Here is a 24,049-nt window from a genome sequence, read left to right as displayed (position 1 = left end):
GAAGAGCAGAACTGGAATGAGCTCAACAGGCTAGACTGAAGTTAAACCACCTCTGCCTGGTCTCAGCCACACTTTACATCTCCATTATGTAAAACACACTTTATTTGCAATAACCTAGTGTGATGCTAAGGCAATTAAAGAGACACTCATATGCTTTTGCACAATGACAGCCTTCAGCGGCTACAAATTGAAACTGAAAATTGATGTTGAAAGCACAGCAAAATGCAGAGACAGCACCACTCAACCACTGTCACAGGGACAAGATACACAGACCTTTCTTAGGTCCTGCACATGAAACAGGAAGAACTATAACACAGACATTTTGCTAAGGTCACTGGGAACTTTTGGGGTTGCTTTAGGAAAGTGTGGAGCCAAAGAAATATCTCTCTGATAAAGAAAGGAGACCAGATGATGCTGTGTACTCACATCTCATCAGCCAGGCTTGATCAGGAATGGCAAGGCACTTGCACCTGTATGGCAAGTCCAGCAAAGTGTTGCTGACTTTGGAAAATAGCTGAAGCTTGCTATTTTAATGCCCATTAAAGAAAACACCATTGGCCAACACAGTTTTACTGAACTAAAACAACATTTATTTTCTTGTCTGAACACAGAAAAAGCTCTGCTTTTCCTACCAAGTCTTTGTTTCAGGACCCTTAAAACACTGTCCCAAACCATGCACAAAATGTTTCTTTTTCTGTTGTCCTAAGAGAGCCTATTAGGTAGTTGCTCTAAGAATCAGCAACAAATTGTCAAATTAATCCTTCCCCCGAAAAAGTTGCACAGAAGGTGTAAAAGCAAAGTGGTGGTAATAAAATAACATATTTCTTAAAACAGCTAAATGTCATTAATTCCTAATCTCCTGATTTAATCAATGTAGAAAATTAGGACACTTCTAGTCTAAACCTAGTTTAGCTCATAAATTCATTAAAGCTGGGTTGCTGAAATCAGTTATGAGTATGTACATGGAGATTTATACTCATTTGACAAAACTGTTTTAATTTCTATCCATAAGCTAGTGCATGATCACAGGATGTTAGGGGCTGGAAGGGACCCAAGGAGATCATCGAGTTCAAACCTCCTGCTAGAGCAGGACCACACAATCTAACACAGATCACAGAGGAACACATCCAGAAAGGCCTTGAAAGTCTCCAGAGAAGGAGACTCCACAGCCTCTATGGGCAGCCTGTTCCAGTGCTCTGGGACCCTTACAGTAAAGAAGTTCCCCATTGTGTTGAGGTGGAACCTCTTGTGCTGCAACTTACACCCATTGCTCCCCGTCCAATCCCAGGGAGCAGTGAGCAGAGCCTGTCCCCTCCCTCCTGGCCAGCCTTCAGATACTTATAAACACTTATCAAATCCCCTCTAAGTCTTCTCTTCTCCAGACTAAACAGCCCCAGGTCCCTCAGCCTCTCCTCATAAGCTGTGCCCTCCAGTCCCCTAATCATCCTCTCAGCCCTCCACTGGACCCTCTCCAGCAGATCCCTGTCCCTCTTCAACTGAGGAGCCCAAAACTGAACACAGTATTCAAGATGAGGTCTCAGCAGGGCAGAGTAGAGGGGGAGGAGAACCTCCCTTGATCTGCTGGACACACTCCTCCTAATACACCCCAGGATCCCATTGGCCTTCTTGGCCACAAGGGCACATTGCTGTGCCATGGGTAACTTGTTAGCCACCAGGAATAATTCTCATAGGCAACATGGTACGATGTATATTTTTCCCCTGAAAGGAGATACATATATGTATATATATATGTATGTTAATGTGAAGGTATGTTTGCTCATTAGTAAGTCTTTAGCCTTCCTGATTATTTGCATCACTCTGAGGATGTGACAGCATGCACGTTTTGAATCTGCTGAGTGCTGCTGTGGGTCACAGAATGGACTCAAAGGGGCACAGGATTTAGGGGTCCACCACCCATGCAGCATGAACACTGCATGGTTTCCTGACTTATGTGTGGCTGTTGCAGGAACTGCCATTCTGAGCTGCTAAACCTATTATGGCCAGGAGGCCTTGTCCTCCACAGGACAACTCCCACAGGCCTGTCCCTCTCTGCAGTGGCTTTCTGAGTGCAGAGGCCTAGGGCTGCATGGCAAGGCAGGAGCTCTGGGCAAGGAGGTTGCCCTTGGAGGGGGAAGGATGCATTTTGCAAAGGCAAATGGGCTCTGGGGAGGAGAATGACTTTTGAGGTCACTCCCTTCGGAATGAAGGATGTTTGCTGGGGTGAAGGATGCCTTTTGGCAAGGAGGATGCCCTTCTGGGAGGGCACTCTCTGGGGAGAAGGTAACTATTGTGAAGAAGAGGACGCTCTTGGGAGGACTCCTTTTGTAGACAGACACCTTCTAGGGTGGAAGAAGCCTTTCGATGAGGAAGATATACTTTGTGATGGGTGTCTTTTGCAAGAGGGGTCGGCTTTTGAGAAGGATACCCTCGGGAGAGGAGAGGATTTCTGGGAAGCAGGGCATCCCCGCGAGCTGGGCGAGGGCCCATCGCCTTGTCACGGCTCTCGGGAGGGACACTGCCATCACAGCAGGGCACACACCCCGCCTCTGCCGGCGCTAACACACACACACACACAGGTAAGAGAATACAGCTCGGCCTTTCGGTACTCCCTACACCTAGCAGCCCAGCCAAAGCCCCTCAGCCTGGGACAGGCGCGGAGGCCCGGCTCCTCCCGGCGCTGCGCGGCCGTCCCGGGGCGGGCCCAGGGGCGGAGGCGGAGGTGGCCGGGCCCATTTCAGCGGTGGAGGCGGCAGGCGGCGGGAGCGGTGCCATGGCCGGGCGGGCGGTGTGGGCCGCGTTTCTCGTGTTGTTGGCGGCGCTGCCCGCGGCGGTTCGGGCGGACACGCCAGCCAACTGCTCCTTCGCCGATCTGCTGGGAGCCTGGGAGCTCCGCGTCTGGCGGAGCGGCGGCCGCCACGGCAACTGCTCCCTGGCCGGTGAGACCGCGCACGCCCGGCCCCGTTTCTCTTCGTCGGGGTCCCCGGCGTGCTGGGGTCGACCTGGCCTCGCTGTGGAAGGGGATCTCCCATGAGGGAGAGGTGGGGCAGAGGTGGGGCGGCTTCTCGGTGCTATGGGGCCCTAAAACCGAAACGGGCGATGGGGAAGCGGCTGCCCTGCTCCGTAGTAGCAGCCCCCGCAGCCTGCGGGTGGACTTTGGTGCTGCTGGCTTTCGCGCGGAGTGCCTGCAGGGCTTGAGACAGAAGAAGGTTAATGTGAGTTAAGCAGCATCAAACACCCGCGTTAGTCTGATGACCGCTGCCGTCGTGTTGTTACTCTTACATTTCGGTTTCTGGGTTGGTTTTTTGTGTTGTTTCGATACGGTCTCAACTAGGCCTCTTCACTAGTACCGCTAGCATCACCATCAGGGATGCCAGTTCTCTCTCTCAGAGCCCACAGCCACCTTTTTTCTTGGCTCAGCCCGCCCTGAAAGTGGCTGATTTTATAAGGAAAGTGTGATTTCCCTTCAGGGTGGCACCCAGCCTGTAAGAGATTACTGCCCATGGAGTCTGATAGCATGAGGAGAAATAGAAATACTGCCTTCCTTGAGGGCATGAGAGTAGTAGGGATTTATTGCCCAATTACTGTGTGAGGCAGTAAAAGCGGTGGAGGTTAGGTGAATGGTAAAGGGAGTCAGGGCACTGGTGTGAGGAAACGTAGGCTGGCCCACACCTTACTTTCAGCATTTGATGGGAAGATCTATATTTGCAGACACTGCCTGAGTGACACAGCATTAGAATGCTGAGTAGCTGTACAGTAAGTTGTGCTTAAGTGAGATGATGTTTCCCAGAAACTGCTCTGTTTCTCAGCTGTTCAATGTGTCTGCTGAATGAATGTGCAAATGGCTGTAGCAGTGTTAAAAAAATGAGTGTGTAGACCCACTGACAGGTAACTGAAGTCTTGAAGTGTTTGCTTGATGCCTTTTTGCAGAAGACTATTCGACAAGTGTGTTTTAAATTCTTTAGAACGAATGTTGCAGTATTCTTTGTACAATTTTTTATGTCTTCCATGCAAAAATCATGCAATAAAGTTTGTATTTCTTGCAGGTCCTGTGGAAAGAAAGGTGCTTGTGAATCTTCAGAAGTTAGATGTAGCTCAGGACAATCTGGGCAACTATGGTTTCTTCACACTGATTTACAATCAAGGCTTTGAAATTGTGATAAATGGCTACAAGTGGTTTGCATTTTTTAAGGTGAGTTAACTCTTTGTGTTCAGTGTTACTGAGTAATGCTAAAATGGCCTGTATTTGTGCTTCTCTTTAGTCCCTAAGTACTATAGTGGGATAGTTGGAATACTTTGCTATCTTTGGCTCTAAGGTTTGCTTGAGTTACCATATACCGACAGTTTTGTTAATATAAGGAATCTTATCAGTTGCTAGGTAGGGAGTAGAAGGAGAGAAGACTTACTTGTATTCCATGCTGGGATTCATCTGAAAAATCTGTTAAGAGTGCTACTGCTGTCTCTTCTGGCCATGCTTAAAGCAAGTAAAGGCCTTCATGGAGTCTTCTGTAGCCTGGAAACTTAGATTTTTTAAAAATTTTCTTCCTCCCACCACGGACCCAAGTGAAATAGCAAACATTGTTTGTTTTGCCTTTCCTTAAATATTTTCAAACTTTATAAAGGCCTTGGAGGATTTATTTGATCTTTAAATTTTATTTCAGCATGTTTCTTCAATACCTAAGGAATGTTTCTGCTACCTATAACTGCTCTTTACTGTTATCTCCATTCCTTGTTAATGATTTCAGATAAAGCTGAAAGCAGTGCTGGCAGGCAGGGGATAGACAGGAAAAAATCCACTTGCTTACAGAATGCTTTGCTGCTGCTGAAAGGCCTTATGAATCTGGAGGGTGGCTTGAAGCAATGTTTGCAGATGGCTTTGATATGTAGGAGACAGATGTTTTGTGCAGCAGGGCTGCTCAGCTAGTGAGTGCAGCCCTAAACAGAAGCAGTGACTGTGTTCCTCGGTAGTCTCAGGAAATTTGATGTCAAATCTGGCTTCATATGAGCTAATAGTAAACAACCAGTCCTTGTTCAAGCGTAAAACATCAGAACCTTGGCTAGTAGTAAGGAAGATGTGGAAATTGCTTTTTGCTTTAAATGGTGTTTCTGGTTTATTTCACAGTAACACTTTTCAAGTTAGTGTTTTCAAATGTGAAACAAGTGACTGATCCATTCTTCCCGGAGAATGGTAATCTTTCTCCCTGTGCTTGGAGTTCACTTAAGGGAAAGGCCTCATACACTAATGGTGAAGTTATTTACATACTTTCTGTTGTGGATTAACTCCAGTAGGCACCTAAGCACCACACAGCCACTCATGAGAATCAGAAGGGTAAAAGCGTGAAAACTCAAGGGTTGAGATAAAGGTAACAGGTATAGCAAAAGCTGCATACACAAGCAAAGCACAATAAGGATTTCGTTCAGCACTTAACCACCAGCAGGCAGGTGTTCAGCAATTTCCAAGAAAGCAGAACTTCATGCATAGCTGTTAGGAAAGCAGATGCTGTAATTCTGATGTCCTTCTTTTTTCCTTCTTTCCACAGCTTTTATAGCTTTTATTGCTGAATATGATGTTGTATGGTGTGGAATATGCCTTTTATCAGTTAGAGTTAGCTATCCCAGCCATCTTCTTTCCCAATTTCTTGTTCACCCCCAGCCTACTTGCTAGCAGGGCTGTCTGAGGAGCAGGAAAGGCCTTGATACTGTGCTAGCACTGCTTAGCAATAGCTAACCCATCCTTGTATCATCAACACTTTATCTACATTTCTCCAAAATATTTAATTATATGAGCTATTATAAATAACATCAGCTATCTGCTAAAATTAGTGCACTCATAACTGTACATTTTAAAAATAATCTTTCTGTGTAAGACAAGGCCTTAGACTTGAGGAAGTGTGGGAGAGATACCTGACTGACATTCTGTCATTTGTGTAAGGTAGTGACACTAAATTGCCATGATGTTCACTTGTCAGAGGTTTGACAGGTGATATAGCAAAAACTACAGACAATGAAGACTGAGTGGAGTTATTCTGAAACTTCTCAGACATAAATACTCCTGCAAACATCCTTACAGTGGCAGGGCCTGCCTCAAAAGTTGCAGGAATTGCTCCCTCCTTGAGGACAGTGGAGCACTGGTGGCTCTAGTATTGTCCATGAACTCTGGCTTGAGGTGTCATAGACAGGTGGAATTCAGCAGTCATTGATGGCACTGGTGGATTTGTCTGAGGAGACTATAGTTGAACTAGTGGACTGGAAATCCTTAGATGGGTATTTAACAATGAAATACAGAGGTGATTTAAAAGCTACTGTAGTTGCAACAAGTGTCATTATCAAACTATTTTGTGAATGTGAGGAATTTGATCATAGAAACAGTGAGTGTTCTGCTATTGAATGTAAATGGAGCTCTTGGGCACCAGCTTGGAGAGGCGAGTCACTAAAAGCTCTGTTGGTGCTTAGGAAATGCACCTTAGGAAATACATCACTGGAAGATGAGCAGTGACTGATAAGTGCTGATCTCGTGTATTCCTCTATACTTGAGAAAATATAAATGCACTGATTTGCAGGAGTAAACTTTCTGCAACTCTTAAACAGTGTATCAAAACTGTTAAAGACTAATTTAGACTGGAAGGAACTACTGTAGGTCATCTGATCCAACTTGCTGCTCACAACAGAACTAGTCAAATTACACACCTGAGCAGTAGCAGTACACAGTAGCTTGCATTTGATGGTCATCAATGTGTCTTTGCCCTTTGTAGGCAAATGGATTAATTATTAGGTTTGCAGTTGCTTTTGTTATTGAGAAATAGCAAGCTTCTTTGGCTCATCTTTCAGTAGTAAGGAATACATCATCAAGACATGCTTAAATTAAAGGCTTCTTAAATATTATAGAGAAGATTAGAGCACACTTCAGTTACTCTAATTTTGCTGCTGTAAAGGAAACAAGAGGTTACCAAAATGTAAGTATAATGGCCAAGAAGCATGAAGAAATACCTCAGCACTTGATAAATGCTTTTTCTGCTGTAGACAACTAGTTGGCTTTGTTAGGCAAGCAACTTGCAATAATATCTTCAAAACACTTATTTCACAACTGTCAGTGGGGACTTCAGGGGAAGAAGCTCCATATGAACTACCTCACCTTGTGACCTATTTAGATGTCTGTCTATTTACTTTTAATCCAGTAGATAAAACATTACATATGGCTTGGAAATACAAAGTATCTAGTCCTACTATAAACAAACAAAAAAGTGATTTCTTCTGTCAGATGCAACTAGTACTCTTTTAGGACTGTTTTTACTGTCTTCTGTAAAGCTTTTAGGGGACAAGTAATAGATTCTGCCCAATTCATGCTTCAGAGGGTTTTAAAGAATGATTGCTTAAACTACTCCTACCATTTGTACCTGAAAGTAATGTAAACACAGACTGTTTGTTTAGTGTTGGTCATAATCTGGAAGCCTATGGAGTAAACTGAGGTAAGTTAGAATGTGAACTAAGGAGGGTCTTCCTTCCTGGAAGTGCAGCAAGAGGGAAGCATAAAAGCTGTCTTTTAGAACATTGCTTAGCCTCGATCACTACTGAGAAAGTAGAAAATCATTATAAAAAGCAAATTTGGAATTAATGAAAAGAAATTACCTTTTCTTAGAGTTATAGACTGGTTTGAATTGGAAGGGACTTCCAAAAGTCATCCAGTCCAGCAGTCTCTTGCTTTACAGCAAGAAGGCACCGTCCCTGGGGGTCTTCAAGAAAAGACTGGATGAGGCACTTAGTGCCATGGTCTAGTTGATTGGATAGGGCAGGGTGATAGGTTGGACTGGCTGATCTTGGAGGTCTCTTCCAACCTGGTTGATTCTATGATTCTATGAATATGGAAACTTGGATGTGAAGTCACTGTACTGGCTGCTGGCAGAAGCTTGAGCTTCTGCTGGGTGATATAAGATTTTTGTAGAGCTGTGCAAGACAGAAAGCTTTAATGATCTCTGCCCCTTCCTTGCAAGAGATAGCAAAATAAATAAGAACAGCATACCATAAAAAGCTAAAGTGAGGCTTAAGCTAACTTTTTTCAATTATTTGATACCTTTGTAGGATTCATTTAATGTCAAAACTACCACTTTGAAGGGAGATAAATCTCATAAGATTCTCAGTGTTTATCCCTTAAGCTGAGTGTTGCTATGGACTTGTGAGATTCTCTATCAAAAAAATAGAAGTCTGGCTTTTTTTTTTTTGTCTTAAAACATTAGCACTATTTCAGCAAAAAAAAAGATGGATTAAAGAAGTTGCCTCCACTACTGAAGTTACTGATCTTTTCCAGCCCATGTGATGTCTTTGTCGCATTTTCCTCTCTTCCCCATCAACCCCAAATTTATTGAAAACTGACAACTTATGCTCTGAAAGAAGCAGTCAAGTGGCAGTAGTTAATGTTTAAATTTTATAATACCAAATAATCTGAGTTGCTGATGCTATTTAATCATCCTGCAAAAGAATTGAAAGTTAATTTTTTTAATACAGCTTAGTTGGACTTGCATAGCTAGCAGTGAGAAACTGCTGTTCTCCTAAAGTGGAACTCTGAAAGCATAAATCTGAATTGCAGGATGTTACCTAGAGGGAAAAAAATGCATTTGCAGTCAATATTTGAAAGGATTTTATATCAGATAGCAAGATGCAGTTCTTTGTTCTGGTGGTACCTTCTGTATTTTTGTACAGTAGGGCATCTGCTAGTCTGCAGTCCTGTTCTAATTCAGAATGTGTTTTCTGTGTTAGAATGCCAAGGCACGCTTCTAAATTTGATGACATATGAGTGATAAGCCTTTCCACTAGGCTTAATGTCCTGTCTCCTGGAACTCGTGTTAGCTTATTGCCTGAACATAGCTTAAGCCGAGATACACAGATGTACAAGGGAATCTGATGGTAGCCTGTGAATGTAGCACTGCTGAATCCCTGTTAAAAAGGTCTCCAGGACTAGAATTGAACATGCAGTTAGACTATCACAATGAATAACAGAGGAAATACTTCACTGAAAATATGCTGCATCAAAAAGCTTATCTAGATTCAGGTATCTAAAAGCAAGCCTTGAGATTTAGGTATATGAAGCCTTTTAAGATAGAGTTACTTAGCTAAATTTTGGCATTAAGTGAAGTCAGATGACCTGAGGAAAAATACGCATTTGAAGTTGAAAATGTTAAGCTTCAATTCTAACTTCAAGATTTGAATTGTGTATATAGTTTAGATTTCATTCTACAGGAGTTATTCCTGATTGGTCAGATCACTGGGTAGAGTTTAATGCAGCAGATGTGAGCACTGATGAAACCATCACATGTGACATGACTGCCATGGTCTTTTATTAGTTCAAAAATGAAAACTGCCCTCAAGTATTCAGAGAAAGTGAGTGCAGCAGGTGTCTAGCAATTGCTGGTGGTCACAGCTGTGTGGTTGCTGTCCTCCATAAATGATGCAGTTCAGTGCTGAGTTCTGCAGATGTGCTGGCAGCTTCAGTGGGGCATCACATTGTGATTTGCGTCCATCTGACTTAGGGGTTGTTCGTGGCCCTCTGCAACTGTTGATTGAGCAGGCATACTCATAGAAAATCTGCCTGTACCAGAGGATCCACTAATTCTAAGCTGTTGGAAGCCTTTTCTGGTAGCAATAAGAACTGATGCATGTGACTTTTTTTAGCATTGAAACACTTACTGAACTGTGTACCTTCTGGTAATAAACAGTAGATGTCATTGTCATGGTGCAGATGACTTTGCTATCCCATTTTATTTTCTCTAATGTGTAGCCCACTGGGGAGTTAATGACCTTGTAGAAATTAAGCACAGGTATTTGAATTTTTAAAAGGTTTCTCCACCACTTCTCTACATCACTGTCTCTTAATTAAAAGATGGGAGAGGGGGGGTAGGCAGATTTAAACCTTGTGAGTGTACTTTTATTTCTTTGCTGAAAATGGTTCTTAGTTTACCTTGATCTAGATGTCATTTGGCTGTGACCTCAAAGTCTCCATATCCCCTTTTTAAAAGTAGTTCAGTAGTAGCTTACAATCTGCCAGTCTACTAAAAGGTAGCTAGAGAGGACTTGAGTTGCTTAATTTTAGGCTTCAGCACAGGGAGTCTGAAATTGACTTTTGTCTCTTACCTTGAAGCATTGTCAGTGGCTGACCCCTGTTGCATTTAACAGGGAGCACTACAGGCTCTCAAAGTAGTTAGAGAAGACTCTGCACAGGATTGGATAGAAATGCAGAGTATACTGGAATATTAAATGGAATGTGCTATTAATAACTACAAACTACAGTGCAAACCATATGAAATACACAAAAATCCATAGTCTGAATTTAACACAGAACCCTATCAGGCCAAAGACCTTCTCCTAACCTCCACCAAGCCTCCAGTGCTCTCTTTTTCCCCTGCCTCATTCCTCCCTGGCATTAGGCCTAAATAGGCCAAAATTGTGCAGGAAAAATTAGTCAGGCCAAACAAGCTGGAGATACTCACCCATGTTACCAGCTAAGGGCTCCTGCTCGAGAGCAGGAAGGAAGGAAAAAAGAGGAAGAACAAGCAAGACTGCTTGAAATAAAAGATCACACTTTCCTGTCCACCCCTTGAACCTATCTAGCCTTTGGAGGCTTATACTCTATTAATAAAGTGCTCAGTCCTAACCTATGACAGCCCCTCACCTCTTTCCTAGTTTTGCTGGTATGCTTGAAATGGAAGAACAACATAAGAAGCTTGCTAAATGCTGTGAATACTATTTTGATTATTTTTCTACATCTTAATCTCCAGACAAAAGAGAGGGATTTCTAGGTTGGGGCTAAAAAAGGCAAGTTGTTTTAATTTTCTAGTTAGAACATAATTTGTTGCCTTTTTCCCATAAGTCCCAAATCAGTTCTACCTGATTCAGTATAACACCCCATGCTAGACAGGATCTGCATCTCGATTGTTGCTAGAAGCAGGTGAGTTCTTTGACTCATCTTCAAGTATTAAGACTGAAGGCCTGCACTTGTCAGGAATGGTGGTACTTGGTCGTGTTTTAATCTGTGGCAGCTTTTAGATAGAAAAGACTTGTAGTGTTAATTTACACTGAGAGTCAAACAAAACACTCTTGCAGGACTTCAACTGATGAGAAGTCAGTAACTTGTTTTTGGTAGTGTCTGGATTTCTGATGATGCTGCTGTGAAGAAGATGCTTCTCAAAATCCTCTCTGGACTTTGCCCTTTGTATTTGTCCAAGTATGTATGATTTCCCATATTGCACAATCCTGAATATTTTACCATGTTATGCAATCCTGCACAGTAGGATAGGATGAATAGAACAAGGCAACAGCTCAATCTTCTAGTGTTCCTGTTCTGCTCCAATCAGTGAACGTGCCTGCCTTGTTAGACAAGCAGGGATGTAGATAGGATTCCTCTGCAAACTCTGAACTGGAGACAGACCAAATTGTTCTAGAAGTTAGAGAATGAAGCTTTAATTTTATCCCTCTTATTGACAGACTTAATTCACTGTTCTTCTGAAGATTCCCCCCAGAGCCTTTACATAGGCACAAGCTTTCCAGTCTCTTTAATTACTTTACCATGTTCAGACATTTCCATCACTGTAAGCCTCTACTTCATTCAGTGGAGAGGCTAAGTAAGCCTTTTTTTTTTTGTTTAAATGTAGCTACAAAATCCGTCTCCCATTGTTTATGGCCATCTTCACTGGGATAGGATTTAATAAAATGTTCTTGGACTGGGAAACTTGGATTCTGTTGAAGTGATTTGCATGATTAGAAGAGTCTAGTAAAAGCTTTAATTGCATGGGGGTTTATGGATCTTATGCAGGTTAATACAAAGCAGACTACCTTAACAGAAGAGAGACACACCCCTGGTGGAACATTATCCTGTCAAAGAATTACTAATTCAGGAAGTTTATGCAACTGGCTGAAGTCAGTTAGTGCTAACTGTTATAAGAAGACAGGTTTTACTAAATAGATAGCTGTGTTGCGGAATAAGGAAGTAATTAGGACTTGGGACTTAAGTAACATTCCTCTTACCACTAACTTCAAATTATTTGTTCTCAGTGGATCACAGTTCCTTATTGTTACATTTTCATGTTTTGTATTTTGCCTAGGAAGTAATGGCAGAACCAAATTAGCACTTGTTAGTTAATATTGGTACTAATAAATGCATTGTTGCTAAAAGTGCAAGTCACAACCTGTTTGTCTTCCTCTAGCAATTTGATAAAGATCAGTTCTTTTCATCTGCTTAACCTTTTCTTGATGCTTCTTTGTCTTGAAATAAAAGTGATACTCATTGGTCTGGAATAGAGCTTGGCCACTTGCTCTGAAGCAAGAAGCCACTGGGTGGGTAGGAGAACTACCATGCTAACAAATGCATCTGCATAACACAAGCATAACCTTTTTAACTTCACAGTACAAAATAGAAGGCCAGAATGTAACCAGCTACTGTAATGAGACTTTACCAGGATGGGTACATGATGTACTTGGCCACAATTGGGCTTGTTTCAGTGGACAGAAGATCTCTTCTTCTCCCTCAGATGTTCACATAAATGACCTACCTCTCCAGAAGCCCAGGGGAAGGTAAGCAAAAGCTAAGTGACTTTTTACTGAAATAAAGTTTGAAAAACTATGCTTCAGGATTCAGTGAAAACCCTATAGACCAATTCTCTTATTGAAGCCAAAGTTTGTGGCAATGATAATGCTGGGTATAAACTTGAATGCACAAATCTGGAGGAGGGTGTGCCCATCTTAACAGTTTTTACTCCAGACTCTCTTAAAGCTTGATTACAAAACTGGCAGGTTTAAAGATAGTGATTGTATCCTCTAGTTAGTCTACCTCAAATTGCAAGAACCCTGTCTTGATTCAGTCACATTTCTTTATTGGTACTTAGCAGAAGACAATCTTTCCCATGCTCAGTTTAGAGAACACCTTTACTTTTTAATCTCAGTCTTTTTGGTTTTATTTGGTTGCTTTTCTTTGCAGACTTTCAAGCAGACGTTATGTGCACAACTTGGATTTTGTAAATGCTATCAATGCTCACCAGAAGTCCTGGAGAGCAACAAGATACAAAGATTATGAGAACTTTGCCCTAGAAGAACTAACTAGAAGAGCTGGGGGTGTCTATTCCAGAGCTCCAAGGTATGAAGGCTTTTTATTCTGCCATAAACCCTACTGTTGCAAAGAATCTGCTTGTATTTGTCGTGGCTCTTTCTAGTTGTGTTTTGGCATGTAGTTCAGATTTTTAATCAAGTTTCAAGGCTTTTTAGTGCATTTTCATATAGTGCCAACATACTTCTTCATTTGAATGATTAATTCTGAACATCTGTTGTCTCAAGCAGTTGAGACAAATAAGGTCATGTACCCTTTAATCTTGTCCAGGAACTTGCTGCTTAATTCATATGTGCAGGGAAGAATTGGGTACTGTTTTGGATGTCATCTCACTGTTTTCTCTACCTGTCAGCTGCTTGCCACAGTCAGGATTTTCTGCTTGACTGTCTTCCTGGTTCTGCTAGCTCATACTTGCAATTAAAAGGAAACACCCCACATTCTGTTATTAAACATGATTAAAGATTGTTTTTTTTTTTTTTTGGAGGGAGTTCTGCATTACTTTGATAACACACTGTGCCTGCAACCAGAGTCCTTTAACACACTGCAGTAGCTCAGTGAAGAAGCATGAAATAGTCCTGACAGTCCCTTAAGGATCTAGCAGATCAAAGTGGTGACAGGGATGGACACATGATCTTCTACACTCATCTGAGAACTAAAATTCTTTGATTTAAAGATTTCTTTTCAGTTTTACCTTAGTATTTTTGTCTTTTGCACTCCAGTACTGCTATGGGTAGGAACATTACTGCTTCCCTCAACTGGCAACTGTGTGTTTGTAGAGGAATGTATAGTAGAATCTTTAAACTGCTCATTTGCATGGGAGTATCATGCAGATTATCATGGTTGCAGCCCAGTGAGGGAAATAGCCTTGTAGATGGTTTTAAATACAGTAATGTGTTTGGAAGCTCTGTGGCACTGTGCAATGCCATGACAGTATGTTGTTGACCCTCTCATGGTTTCAGAACAGGCTCCAGTGTCAGGTGTTTGTGACTGGCACTTGAGGGCATGACTTGTAGTACATGTATCAGATTATGTGAAAGCTGAATGCAGGAAGCTCTTGGCTTGCTGATGTATGAGCATTACTTGGCTGCAAGTGGTAGATAAGGTCAAGTAACATTCAATACTTCAGTAGTCAAAAACTTTCTCCAAGGAGGTATCTAAGTAGGACTGCAGTTACTGAAGTGTTGTAAGCCATGTCTGTGTCTGTAATTAAACAGTCTGCAGCTGCTGTCACTGCCTGCTGCCAACACGAGGCGCTTTCTGCAGGCAAATGCTCTGCACAGCTCACGATGGCGAAGTGTAAAATAGCTGTTGTAGAGCTGCATTGTTAAAATCACTGAGACTTACCTCATCATTTCAGATTGGTTCAGAAGTATTTGACCTCACCAGCTTGTGGAAAGTTCATAATATAGTTTCCCTCAGGGAGGGATTTGAGTAGGTTGTGCGTCCTGCTGTAGCTAATCTCTTGAGATTGACACCCACTCAGTTTAGATGGAGGCTTTTTCAAATAGCTTAGCGTGAAGTGCAGCTAGCAGAAGCCAGAAGCTGACAAGTGAGCATTATGTGATTGTTCCCTTGCCCAAGAGTATATATTACTCAGAATAATTTTCTCCACTTTAGACCAAAGCCTGCACCTCTAACGCCCGAGTTACTCAAAAAAGTTTCAAGCTTGCCAGAATCTTGGGACTGGAGGAATGTGAATGGCGTCAATTATGTCAGCCCTGTTCGGAATCAAGGTAAACAAATTAAATCAGAAATATGAATGAAATGCTCTAGAGCTCCTTTGATGTGCTTTGTAATTTGCTGTTAACCAGACAGTTTTGTTTGGTGCACTTGTACTATGAATAACTTGTAGAAACTAGGTGAAGTCCTGGCTGACAGCACTGTATCACAATAGGTGGTGGTCCTGGTTTACCTAAACAGCAGTCTCTCTTGTTGGGTGAAAGCCAGTTACCACAGTGCCCTTCATAAAGACAGCTGTTAAGTTTTGCCCTAGCAGTCTCAATCATGGTTGTCTGCATGCTGACAGAACTGACACACATTTAATTATTTTCCTAATTCCTGCTGCTGGCAAATTCTTCAGCTGTAATGAATAGATCCATGAAAATTGTTTATACAGCCTCTGGATCTTGTCACCCCTGTAACATTAGGAGATACACAGCTTACCTAGTTGCAAGTCACTGAAAAGTGTGGAGGCTGATAAATATGGAATCTTTGTGTAAAACTTTTCTCTGTTTACCCCTGTGATAGGCATATATTTATCTCAAAATAGATTTAAAAGGATGTCATTGTGCTATATGTTTATTATACAGGGAGTACTGCTACAGCACTGTTGTGTGAGGTAGTTGAATTAGATGGTTACATAATGGAGGCCCTACATGGACTCAGTTAATGTGACCCTTTCCTGCTCCAGCACTTCTGGTTGCAGCTTTGAGGTGAAGGGAAGAGAGCATGAGCGTGATGAGGAGAGGATGACTTAAATCACTGGTCCCTTATGGCTTGATGGCTGGACTTGCAGTAGCAGAAGCAGCAGGGGAAGGCTTATGAGAGTTCTGGCTTGCAAGATGATGCATGGTATCACTGAAAAATGATCACAGGAAATGATACAGTTCTTTGTAGAAGTCAGTCCTGTACTTCAGTGTGATTTGTGGCTATCCCAAGGGATCTTTCACCTTCCAGATGGTTGAATGCCATCCCAAACTTGCCTTTTCTCCACTGCATTGCTTTAGTTTCTCTAAATGAGGACTAGCCTGTTGCTTCCAATAATAAAGCTGCCTACACTTTGCCTGCAGTCTGTGAATCCATGCTGAGTATGGTAAATGTCTGTAGAATATTCATTCTGTTCCACTGAATAAGAACTTGAGCTTTCAGGGTTTCAAAAACACCACAGAACAAAACCTCCAAAAGATGACCTTGTGCAAAATAGTGCTGACCTACAAGATAAATCTTACTTAGGATAGCTTGTGAGCTTTTCAGATATCAATTATTGATTAAAATGATAGTATTGGAAAGTCTTAGTTGTATAATATTAAGACTATTGGATGATTCCTCAGGAAATGCCATGGGGTAGAAGGCTGCAAGTAGTAAGATGCAAGTTGCCTGGAGCATGCAGAGAGAATTGTACAAATTGCAAGATTATGGATTCCCATTTCTCCCATATTTGTGGAGTCTTTACTAAAGGAGAAAAAAAATAGAGCATCTAAATAGGACAAGAATTAAAAGTGAAATATATGTTTCCTGTAGAATATCTTGAGACATGACAGAATGCATGTGATTGCAGTTGTCTTGGATGGTAATATTTAATGCCATGATGTTAGCATCCCTGATAGTATTTCATACAGTTTGGAAAGGAAAGGTTGAGTTCTGAGGTTATGGAGCAGTAACTGTATCTCTGAGCCGAGAGATATGTTACCTTTGAAGATAGCCCTGTCATTACTTGTTAACTTTACAGAAGAGAAGAACCTGCAGATTTTGTTAGAGTGCAGTTCTGATTTTTTTTTTTTGCTGGCTTTTTACTGCAGCTGCTTTTTTCCTGCAGGTCATAGTATAAGCCTGGTCAGATGATTCTTCGCTAGATGCCATGTATCTCCTACCTACTGCTCATGATGTAACAGCCCTGTTACAGGGTTTAGGAAATCCCCCCAAAATAAAATTTACCAAACCAGCTCAGATAACTTGGAAATAAGATAAAGCTATATTTTTTACAGCAAGCTAAATTTACAAGCACATACACAAAATATATTTACATGCATTTACAATAATATGCAACTTAGAAAGAATACAGAAATTAAATCTTCCCCTCCCCAGACAAAGCAAGCCCAGAAGGGGCCAACACTACTACCTTATCTCTCCCCAGATAGAAAACCAGCAAGATCTCACATGTTACCTAGTCAGTCAAGGTTAGTATTCAGTGTGGAAGAATCATAGAGGAGTGAAGGAATGGTGAACAGAACCAGTTCTCAAAAGCCAAGAGAGGGAAATTGTTTCTAAATTGGCTTTTTGTACCAATTAATGATATAGACTTTATTATATTTTTTTTCCACATCCAATGATCTAATTTATTTAGATTCTCTACTGAGCTTTCAGGAAAGTCCTGATTTCTCTTCTTGGAATATTCCACCAAGCCTTAAACTACTACAGTTATCTCTCTTCTGATACAGTGTGATTGTCATGCTGTGGGCCTCAGAAAAAGCACTACACTAGCAGAAATGTAGCAGCCACCTCAACAGACTTCAAACTGAAACGGTTGTGTGAACTGTAATTTTCTTTAACATTTTTTTTCACATAAAATTCAGCAAAGTGTTCAGCATGGCCCATCTCAGATGCTGTAACTGTACAATGAGTGGGAGGCACCTTTCAACTGTTCAGTTTACCCTGCTGGGCAAAGACTGTTCATTGTTCGTGTTCAGGTTGATTTTTGCCCCTTCTCTTCAGAAATACTTCTGAGTGAGCGAAGGTGCAATTCCTTAAGTCTAGCTTGGCTTTTATACACCTACACAGTTCAGGAGAAAGTACTTTGTTTTGTTCAAGCCTCCCTCCTTTGCAAAGCTCTGCAATAGTTTACCTTCCTACTGTCAGGAAACAAGACTAAATTGGGCACCTTGGTGACAATCAGTAGATAAAGCAGGACTTCATCCAAGTAATTGTCCTTCCCTTCAACACTTGTCATTCTACTTCTAAAGGCTTTTAATGTGTTACAGGAAGCTCCTAGGGAGTAAAGAAAGCCTAAAACTAGAAGCAATACTAAATTTTGTTGCAAAAGTAAGGAGACTTAACTCTGCCAGGAAACAGAATCAAAATTAAGGTGCTTCTGAAAAGCCAGTATAAAAATTACATGTCTGTGGGAAGCAAGAGATGCTGGGATGAATTGATGCTGTCAAATCTGCAGTATGTATACCACTAGACTTTCAAAAGTCAGTTATTTTAGGGGTAGCTCTAGAGGTGGATTTATTTTTTCTAAACTGGAAATTACGACATTAAGTCCATTGATAGACTGAAATAATCTAGAACAATATTGTCACCATTCACTTTAAAATAGTTCAATGGCCCTTAGCATATGTGCTTCATGCAGGGTTAACAGGTTGAGGCAGCAGGTCATGGACATTGTCAGCCCTGCTGATGTGGTCCCTCTAAGTTCATTCTGAAGGAACAGCATAGCTCTTAAATGATACTGCTGAAAAAATACAGAAAAGCAATGCACCTTCTTATTGAATAAGCTCAGTGTTCCTTCAGAAGTTATTAGAACTGTTTTTTTAATTGCATGCTTAAAAGCTAAATGTATATTTAATGTTCTTGCTCTATGAACGTTCAAGTTACAATCACTGTCAGGTAGGTTTTGACTCTTCAGCGAGCTTTAGTAATAGTCGGTCCTGAATGCAGGTGACTTGTCTTATTTATGTTGCTTATTGCTTTGTGTGGTTCCTTTTTTGTGAGGCTCATGTGGTAGCTGTTACTCATTTTCCTCCATGGGCATGCTGGAAGCAAGAATACGTATCCTTACAAACAACACTCAAAAACCAATCTTCAGTCCTCAGCAAGTCGTGTCTTGCAGCCAGTATTCTCAGGGTAAGTACATACAGAGACAACTTTCAGTAATAATATTGCTGTAGAAGGAGACTATATTTAAACTTCCATTCCTTCCTCATCAACCACACCTTACTTCAGCCTGCCAGGCAGCTACATACTTTATAGTACTTGTGGTTTTTTGAAAGATTGCAGAAAACATTCTAAAGTTGTCAGCCCCCCTTACCATAGGGTTAGGATTGAACTAAGAGGATGTGGCCTCATGCTGTGGGTGTTGCTGGTAGATCTGCCTGGGAGAGAAAATAGAACTAAATTGCAATGCAAGCACAGAAAGTGGAACCAAATATTCTCCCAAAAGCATATTCAGGGGGAGGGGGAGATGAGCAAAAGCAATACCTAAGGCTTTCCAAAGGATGTAAGGATGGGATTTTCTATTGCATGTAGCTAAGTACTTTTCCTCATGTGAAGTGTCAGGAGCAATTAGATGATCATGTGATCTGTGTGTTAGTGCTGCCTGTTAGAGCTCCCACTGATGTATATTTTGTATTGTGTGTTTTAGAAGGCTGTCTGTAGCTCACTGAAATACAAGGATTATCTGGGATCACTGCTGTTTGTGTTCAATACTGTATCTAAAAGCGTTCTATAAGATATGAGTAGTAGTCTTCCACCTCAAATGGCTCTCCAAGGGAATAAGCAGGTATTTTTTGTGTTTAGGTTGTGATGGTGGGTTTCCATACCTTACTGCTGGAAAGTATGTTCAAGACTTTGGTGTGGTGGAGGAAGACTGCTTCCCTTACACAGCCCAAGATTCTCCATGCACTTTCAAGCGCAGTTGTTACCACTACTACACTTCTGAGTACCACTATGTGGGTGGTTTCTATGGAGGCTGCAATGAAGCTCTGATGAAGCTAGAGCTTGTTCTTCATGGGCCAATGACTGTTTCCTTTGAGGTTTATAATGATTTCATGCTTTATAAACAGGGGATTTACCATCACACTGGGCTGCAGGATGAATTCAATCCTTTTGAATTGACTAATCATGCCGTCTTACTGGTGGGCTATGGTACAGACCCAGAAAGTGGTGAAAAGTTCTGGATTGTGAAGAACAGCTGGGGCACCTCATGGGGAGAAGATGGTTACTTCAGAATCCGCCGTGGCACTGATGAATGTGCAATTGAAAGCATTGCAGTGGCTGCAACTCCCATTCCAAAATTATAAATGCAGAGATCTTCATCCAGTGCCTTGTCCCCAGCCATAAGAACATACTGACTGTTAGAAATTGAGGTCAAATCTGTCCCCTAGCATGAACGGGGAAGCTTTATTATGAAAATTTTCATTAGAGGAGTTTCCCTAAATGAGGACAAATCTTGTCAGATCTGCTGTGTGTATTGAGGGCTTCCCCTTAAGTCTGCCAGTAGGTCCCCTAGAATGCAATGGTTGTTGTGGTAACAGTGGCAATACTTCTGCATCAGTGGATATACATCTTCAGTCACCAGTTGAATTTTCTTCTGTGGGCTATCTTGAACTTGAGATCTGAGAGGGAAGGACATGCTATGACAATCTGACTACTCTGAAAAGACACTGTAGTGCCTTCTGAGAATTTGAGAAGTCAGTGCAATTTAGAAGATGCATGTGTTGGGGAGGCAATGGACAATTACACTGATTAAAGAGAAATTTTAAAGTTTTAAGTGTCCTGAAAAGCTGCATGTCAAACCCTTATGACAATAAAAATCAATTACATTTCAGGCTGTTACTAAATATTCCAGTTTTGGATTTTATTGCTGTGCTTTGCAATTGATCATCTCAAAGTTCAATAAAAATCACCCCACTCCTATGGGAGTTTGTAGTTGAAGTATTTGGTTCTTTATGTCAGTGACCTGTCTTGTTTCAGACTTAGAAACTTCCTACTTCAGCAGGATCTAAACTGGTGGGGAAGGAGGGTGGGTTGGGAGAGAAACTTGGACTTACCCACCTGAGGTCAGAATTCTCACAACAGCATCAAACAAGGTTGTCCAGTAGCCCTTGATATGTGGGTAGGGGACAACTGAGATCAGCTACTTAGGCAGGATTACTGGGGAAGTCCTCTTGTGCTAGTTTGAAGCTAGTTAGAATGTTTTGGTGAGAAGAATTAGATTATAGGCTATGAAAGAGAAACAATGGTGATGTCTACTTCACTCATAGGCTTGCTGAGATGTATAAGAACAAGAATCTAAGCATAGATAAGGGAGATGCTCTCTATCTGGGCTGTGGGCTGCATTTCTCTCTCTAACCTAACTTGCTGTCTCTCTGATAAATCCACCTGCTTCCTAACCCCTTTGGCTGACCCTCCAAGGCAAAGTCTGGGGTAAGGTTGAGAGGGATGGGAGAAGGTGGAAGGGAGGTTGGGAGCCCCTCCTAGGGACTCAGGTTTCTGGGAGGGCTGTTGTGTTTCTGTATTACCCTTTACCTTGTATATTTCTGTATCTAACTGTATATCTTGTAAATACCTGATTGTATGTTGTGCGAAGCTGTAAATATAAAGCTTCATTCAATTTCCAGAGCTGCTGAGTCTACTCTGGGTGATTTTTCCAAAGTGTGAGGGGTGGCTAACACCCAAACCATCACACCTCTCTGTAGATCTGTTGCTCTATTTCTCTCAAATATACAAGATAGAAAAACAGCTGAATTGGGGATTGCAGCACTTAGAGTGAACCCTTTCTTTCTAGATGAAACTCACATTATTCGGTTAATGCAGCCCTGGTCTTTGCTCTTCTTCACTTGAGTAAATAAGGGTGGCTTGAAGGAAATATAATGCTGTCTTTTCGAGGGCCACTATTTTGCTGTAGGAGGATGTATAAAATACAGAAAAATGGGACAGTTGTCTGTAATTAAAGATACTCCATTTGACTTAGAAGGGAAATCACCCTTTTGCTTCAGTTACAGAATTTGACAAGAACTACTGATTCTTACCATCAAAACACTTGCAGCATTCAAATGGGTAGCTTTATGCATGTCCCACCAGAACATCAGTGCCGAAGCCATTAGCTGGCTCAAAGCATCAGCTTTATTGCACTCCTGTAACTCAGGATTAATAAAGAGAGAACAGCCTGGCCCTGCATTCTGCTCACATTAGCACTGTTAGAGGTAATTTCACCATAGAATGGTAGAGATTGGAAGAGACCTCTGGAGATCTTCAAATCTGACTCCCCTGCCAAAGCAGGGTCACCCAGGAATGCATGCAGACAGCTCTTGAAAGTCTCCACAGAAAGAGACTTCACAACCTCTCTGGGCAGCCTGCTCCAGGGCTTCAGCACCCTCACACCAAACTTTTTTCCTCATGTTGAGGTGGAACTTCCTAGGTTCCAGTTTGTACCCACTGCCTCTTGTCCTGTCACAGAACATCACTGAAAAGAGCCTGGCCTTGACTCCACTCTTCAGGTGTTTGTAAACTTCCTAAGATCTCCTCTCAGCCTTCTCCAGGCCTTATCAGACAGATGTTCCACTCCTTTCAGCGTCCTCGTAGCCTCCATTGGCCCCTTTCCAGTAGAAGCTGTCCCTACCCACAGCAGGGAGGCTGGAACTAGATGATCTTTAAGGTCCCTTCCAACCTAAACCATTCTATGATACTTGCCTCTAGTTTATTCATTGAGGGGCAGGGGAAAGGTAGCTTCATGCTTGTGGCTTGCTTTTTTTTTTACACCTTGCCAAAAAATGCTGAGTCATGTTTGGAGATTCAGAACTTGCTTTGCCACAATTTGAACAAGAGCTCCTGGAAGAGCTGCTACTGTGCATTGGATTGTTTCAGCTGAAAGAACTGGAGCAGGGTATTTGTGCATTCTCGTTTCATTTTATTGACGCTACTGCAAAACTGAGTCCTGTGAGGACTTAACCCCTTGGTAACAGCTGCAGCACATCTTGAAGTTGCCCAAGTTGCCTCTTTGCCTGAAATACGCCTTTTATTTTGTAGTTTTAGTGTTCTTCCTCCTTCTTCTTCCATAGAAGTGTTTTTTCCTGGGGAAAATGTTACTGAGATGGGCAACACTACTTTCCTCTGGCTGTGCATGTGGCATGTGGTTTGTGTCTTGTGTATGGGCATAGTGATGGTGTGGTAGTTCATGTGCTCATGAACATCTCTGAGGAAGTCACCCACTACTTTTTTGAGTCATTGATTGGAATTGTGATACTGAAGGTGAAAATAACTTGAAACAATCAAGGATGGCTGAAGTTGTAGCTTGTGCTTTTGTTTTGACAGATGAGACTGGCTGCAGTGCAGTACCAGAAGCAAGCTTCTTGCTATGCCCATGACTTGTCTCATGTTAGTCACATGCATTTTGAATAACACTGTTATTTAATTAGTTCCACACCTGTCTCAGTCACTGCCTGTGTGTGGCGACTGCACTGGTGCTACTGTGAACACAAGAGAGTAGTCCGAGTAGTCTGTCACTATTGCTGCCCCCAGCAACTGTCATCAATCCACTTGTTCACCTCTGGCTGACTGCAGTTTGTAGATGTTCTGCTTTTCTCTGTTTCAGAGCAATGTCAGTCAGCCTGACTGAGCTGGTATGTGGCCAACGTGATAGATTTGGATTCTCAGTTTCTGTACTTGTGGGCCAAGTACAGAAAAGTCCGTCTGGGAGTCACTGGCTGAAGGCCAGCCATGGCATTTTGTCCTTGCAAGCCAAAAGGCATTTAAATGCAGGAGTTGGTCAAGCTTAGAAATGAGGAGGTAGTACTGCACTGTGATTGTGATGGCACAGGCTGTGAGAGCTTCACCTGCTGGTATCCCCCCAGCTCCTCAGATGTTGAGGGGTGGGATTAAGCCACTCGCTACATAAAGAATTTGCTGGATGGTCATGCTCAAGAGTCACTTGCAAGGGCTCAACATCCAAATGCAGACCAGTAATGAGTGGCATTCCTCAGGGACCAGTACTGGAACGAATGTCTCTATCCATAGAAGAGGGATGGAGCAAGGGGATTTCTATACCTATAACTACCACTGTAACAACAACTATACCAACAGGTATAACAAGAACTGTAACAACAACTAACTAGTAACAACAATAATTGTAACGACTCTAGCTAACTGAAATGGCAACAAATCTAAAGTAAGAAGTCATCTCTCTACCTACCGCTATCACTGTATCAACTCTAACAACAACAACTCTACCAAAAGGTCTAACAAGAACAGTAACTAACAACTCTAACTAACAACAGGTATAGCAAGAATAATAATGGTAAACGCCTCTAACCCTAAGCTGTGAGTGTAAACAGCTCTAACACTAAGTGCAACAATTCTAACTCTACCTATCACTACAGCAACTCTAAAGACAATTCAAAAGCATGGAGATGGAGCAGGGTTTCACTAGGTAGGGGGCCTCAGAAGGGTAATGTGACAAGGCATGGTGGTGCACATGAAGGAGACATTTCTTTGGAAGTGTCTTCCAGCTTCCTGGAGAAAGAAGGGGAG

General features: G+C 42.0%; 1 protein-coding gene across 1 annotated transcript; it reads left to right on the top strand.

Annotated features, from left to right (window-relative positions):
* Positions 1-2,726: 2,726 nt before the first annotated feature.
* Positions 2,727-20,442, top strand: CTSC (cathepsin C). The gene is made up of 7 exons (XM_064169689.1): positions 2,727-2,936; positions 4,044-4,189; positions 12,389-12,555; positions 12,959-13,114; positions 14,702-14,817; positions 18,515-18,646; positions 19,319-20,442. The coding sequence occupies exons 1-7, from the start codon at positions 2,771-2,773 to the stop codon at positions 19,819-19,821; spliced, it is 1,386 nt and encodes a 461-aa protein (XP_064025759.1). The 5' UTR covers positions 2,727-2,770; the 3' UTR covers positions 19,822-20,442.
* The last annotated feature ends 3,607 nt before the right edge of the window (positions 20,443-24,049 follow it).

The sequence above is a fragment of the Pogoniulus pusillus genome, chromosome 3 (genome assembly GCF_015220805.1).
Source record: "Pogoniulus pusillus isolate bPogPus1 chromosome 3, bPogPus1.pri, whole genome shotgun sequence".
Classification (NCBI taxonomy): domain Eukaryota; kingdom Metazoa; phylum Chordata; class Aves; order Piciformes; family Lybiidae; genus Pogoniulus; species Pogoniulus pusillus.
This window is presented reverse-complemented; position numbering and strand designations above follow the sequence as displayed.

Excerpts from the sequence above, each read along its gene's own strand:
- CTSC (XM_064169689.1), top strand. The coding sequence starts at position 2,771 with ATGGCCGGGCGGGCGGTGTGGGCCGCGTTTCTCGTGTTGTTGGCGGCG. Across the intron at positions 12,556-12,958 it reads CTCCAGAAGCCCAGGGGAAG|ACTTTCAAGCAGACGTTATG; the intron begins GTAAGCAAAAGC and ends TTTTCTTTGCAG. Across the intron at positions 18,647-19,318 it reads TTGCAGCCAGTATTCTCAGG|GTTGTGATGGTGGGTTTCCA; the intron begins GTAAGTACATAC and ends TTTTGTGTTTAG.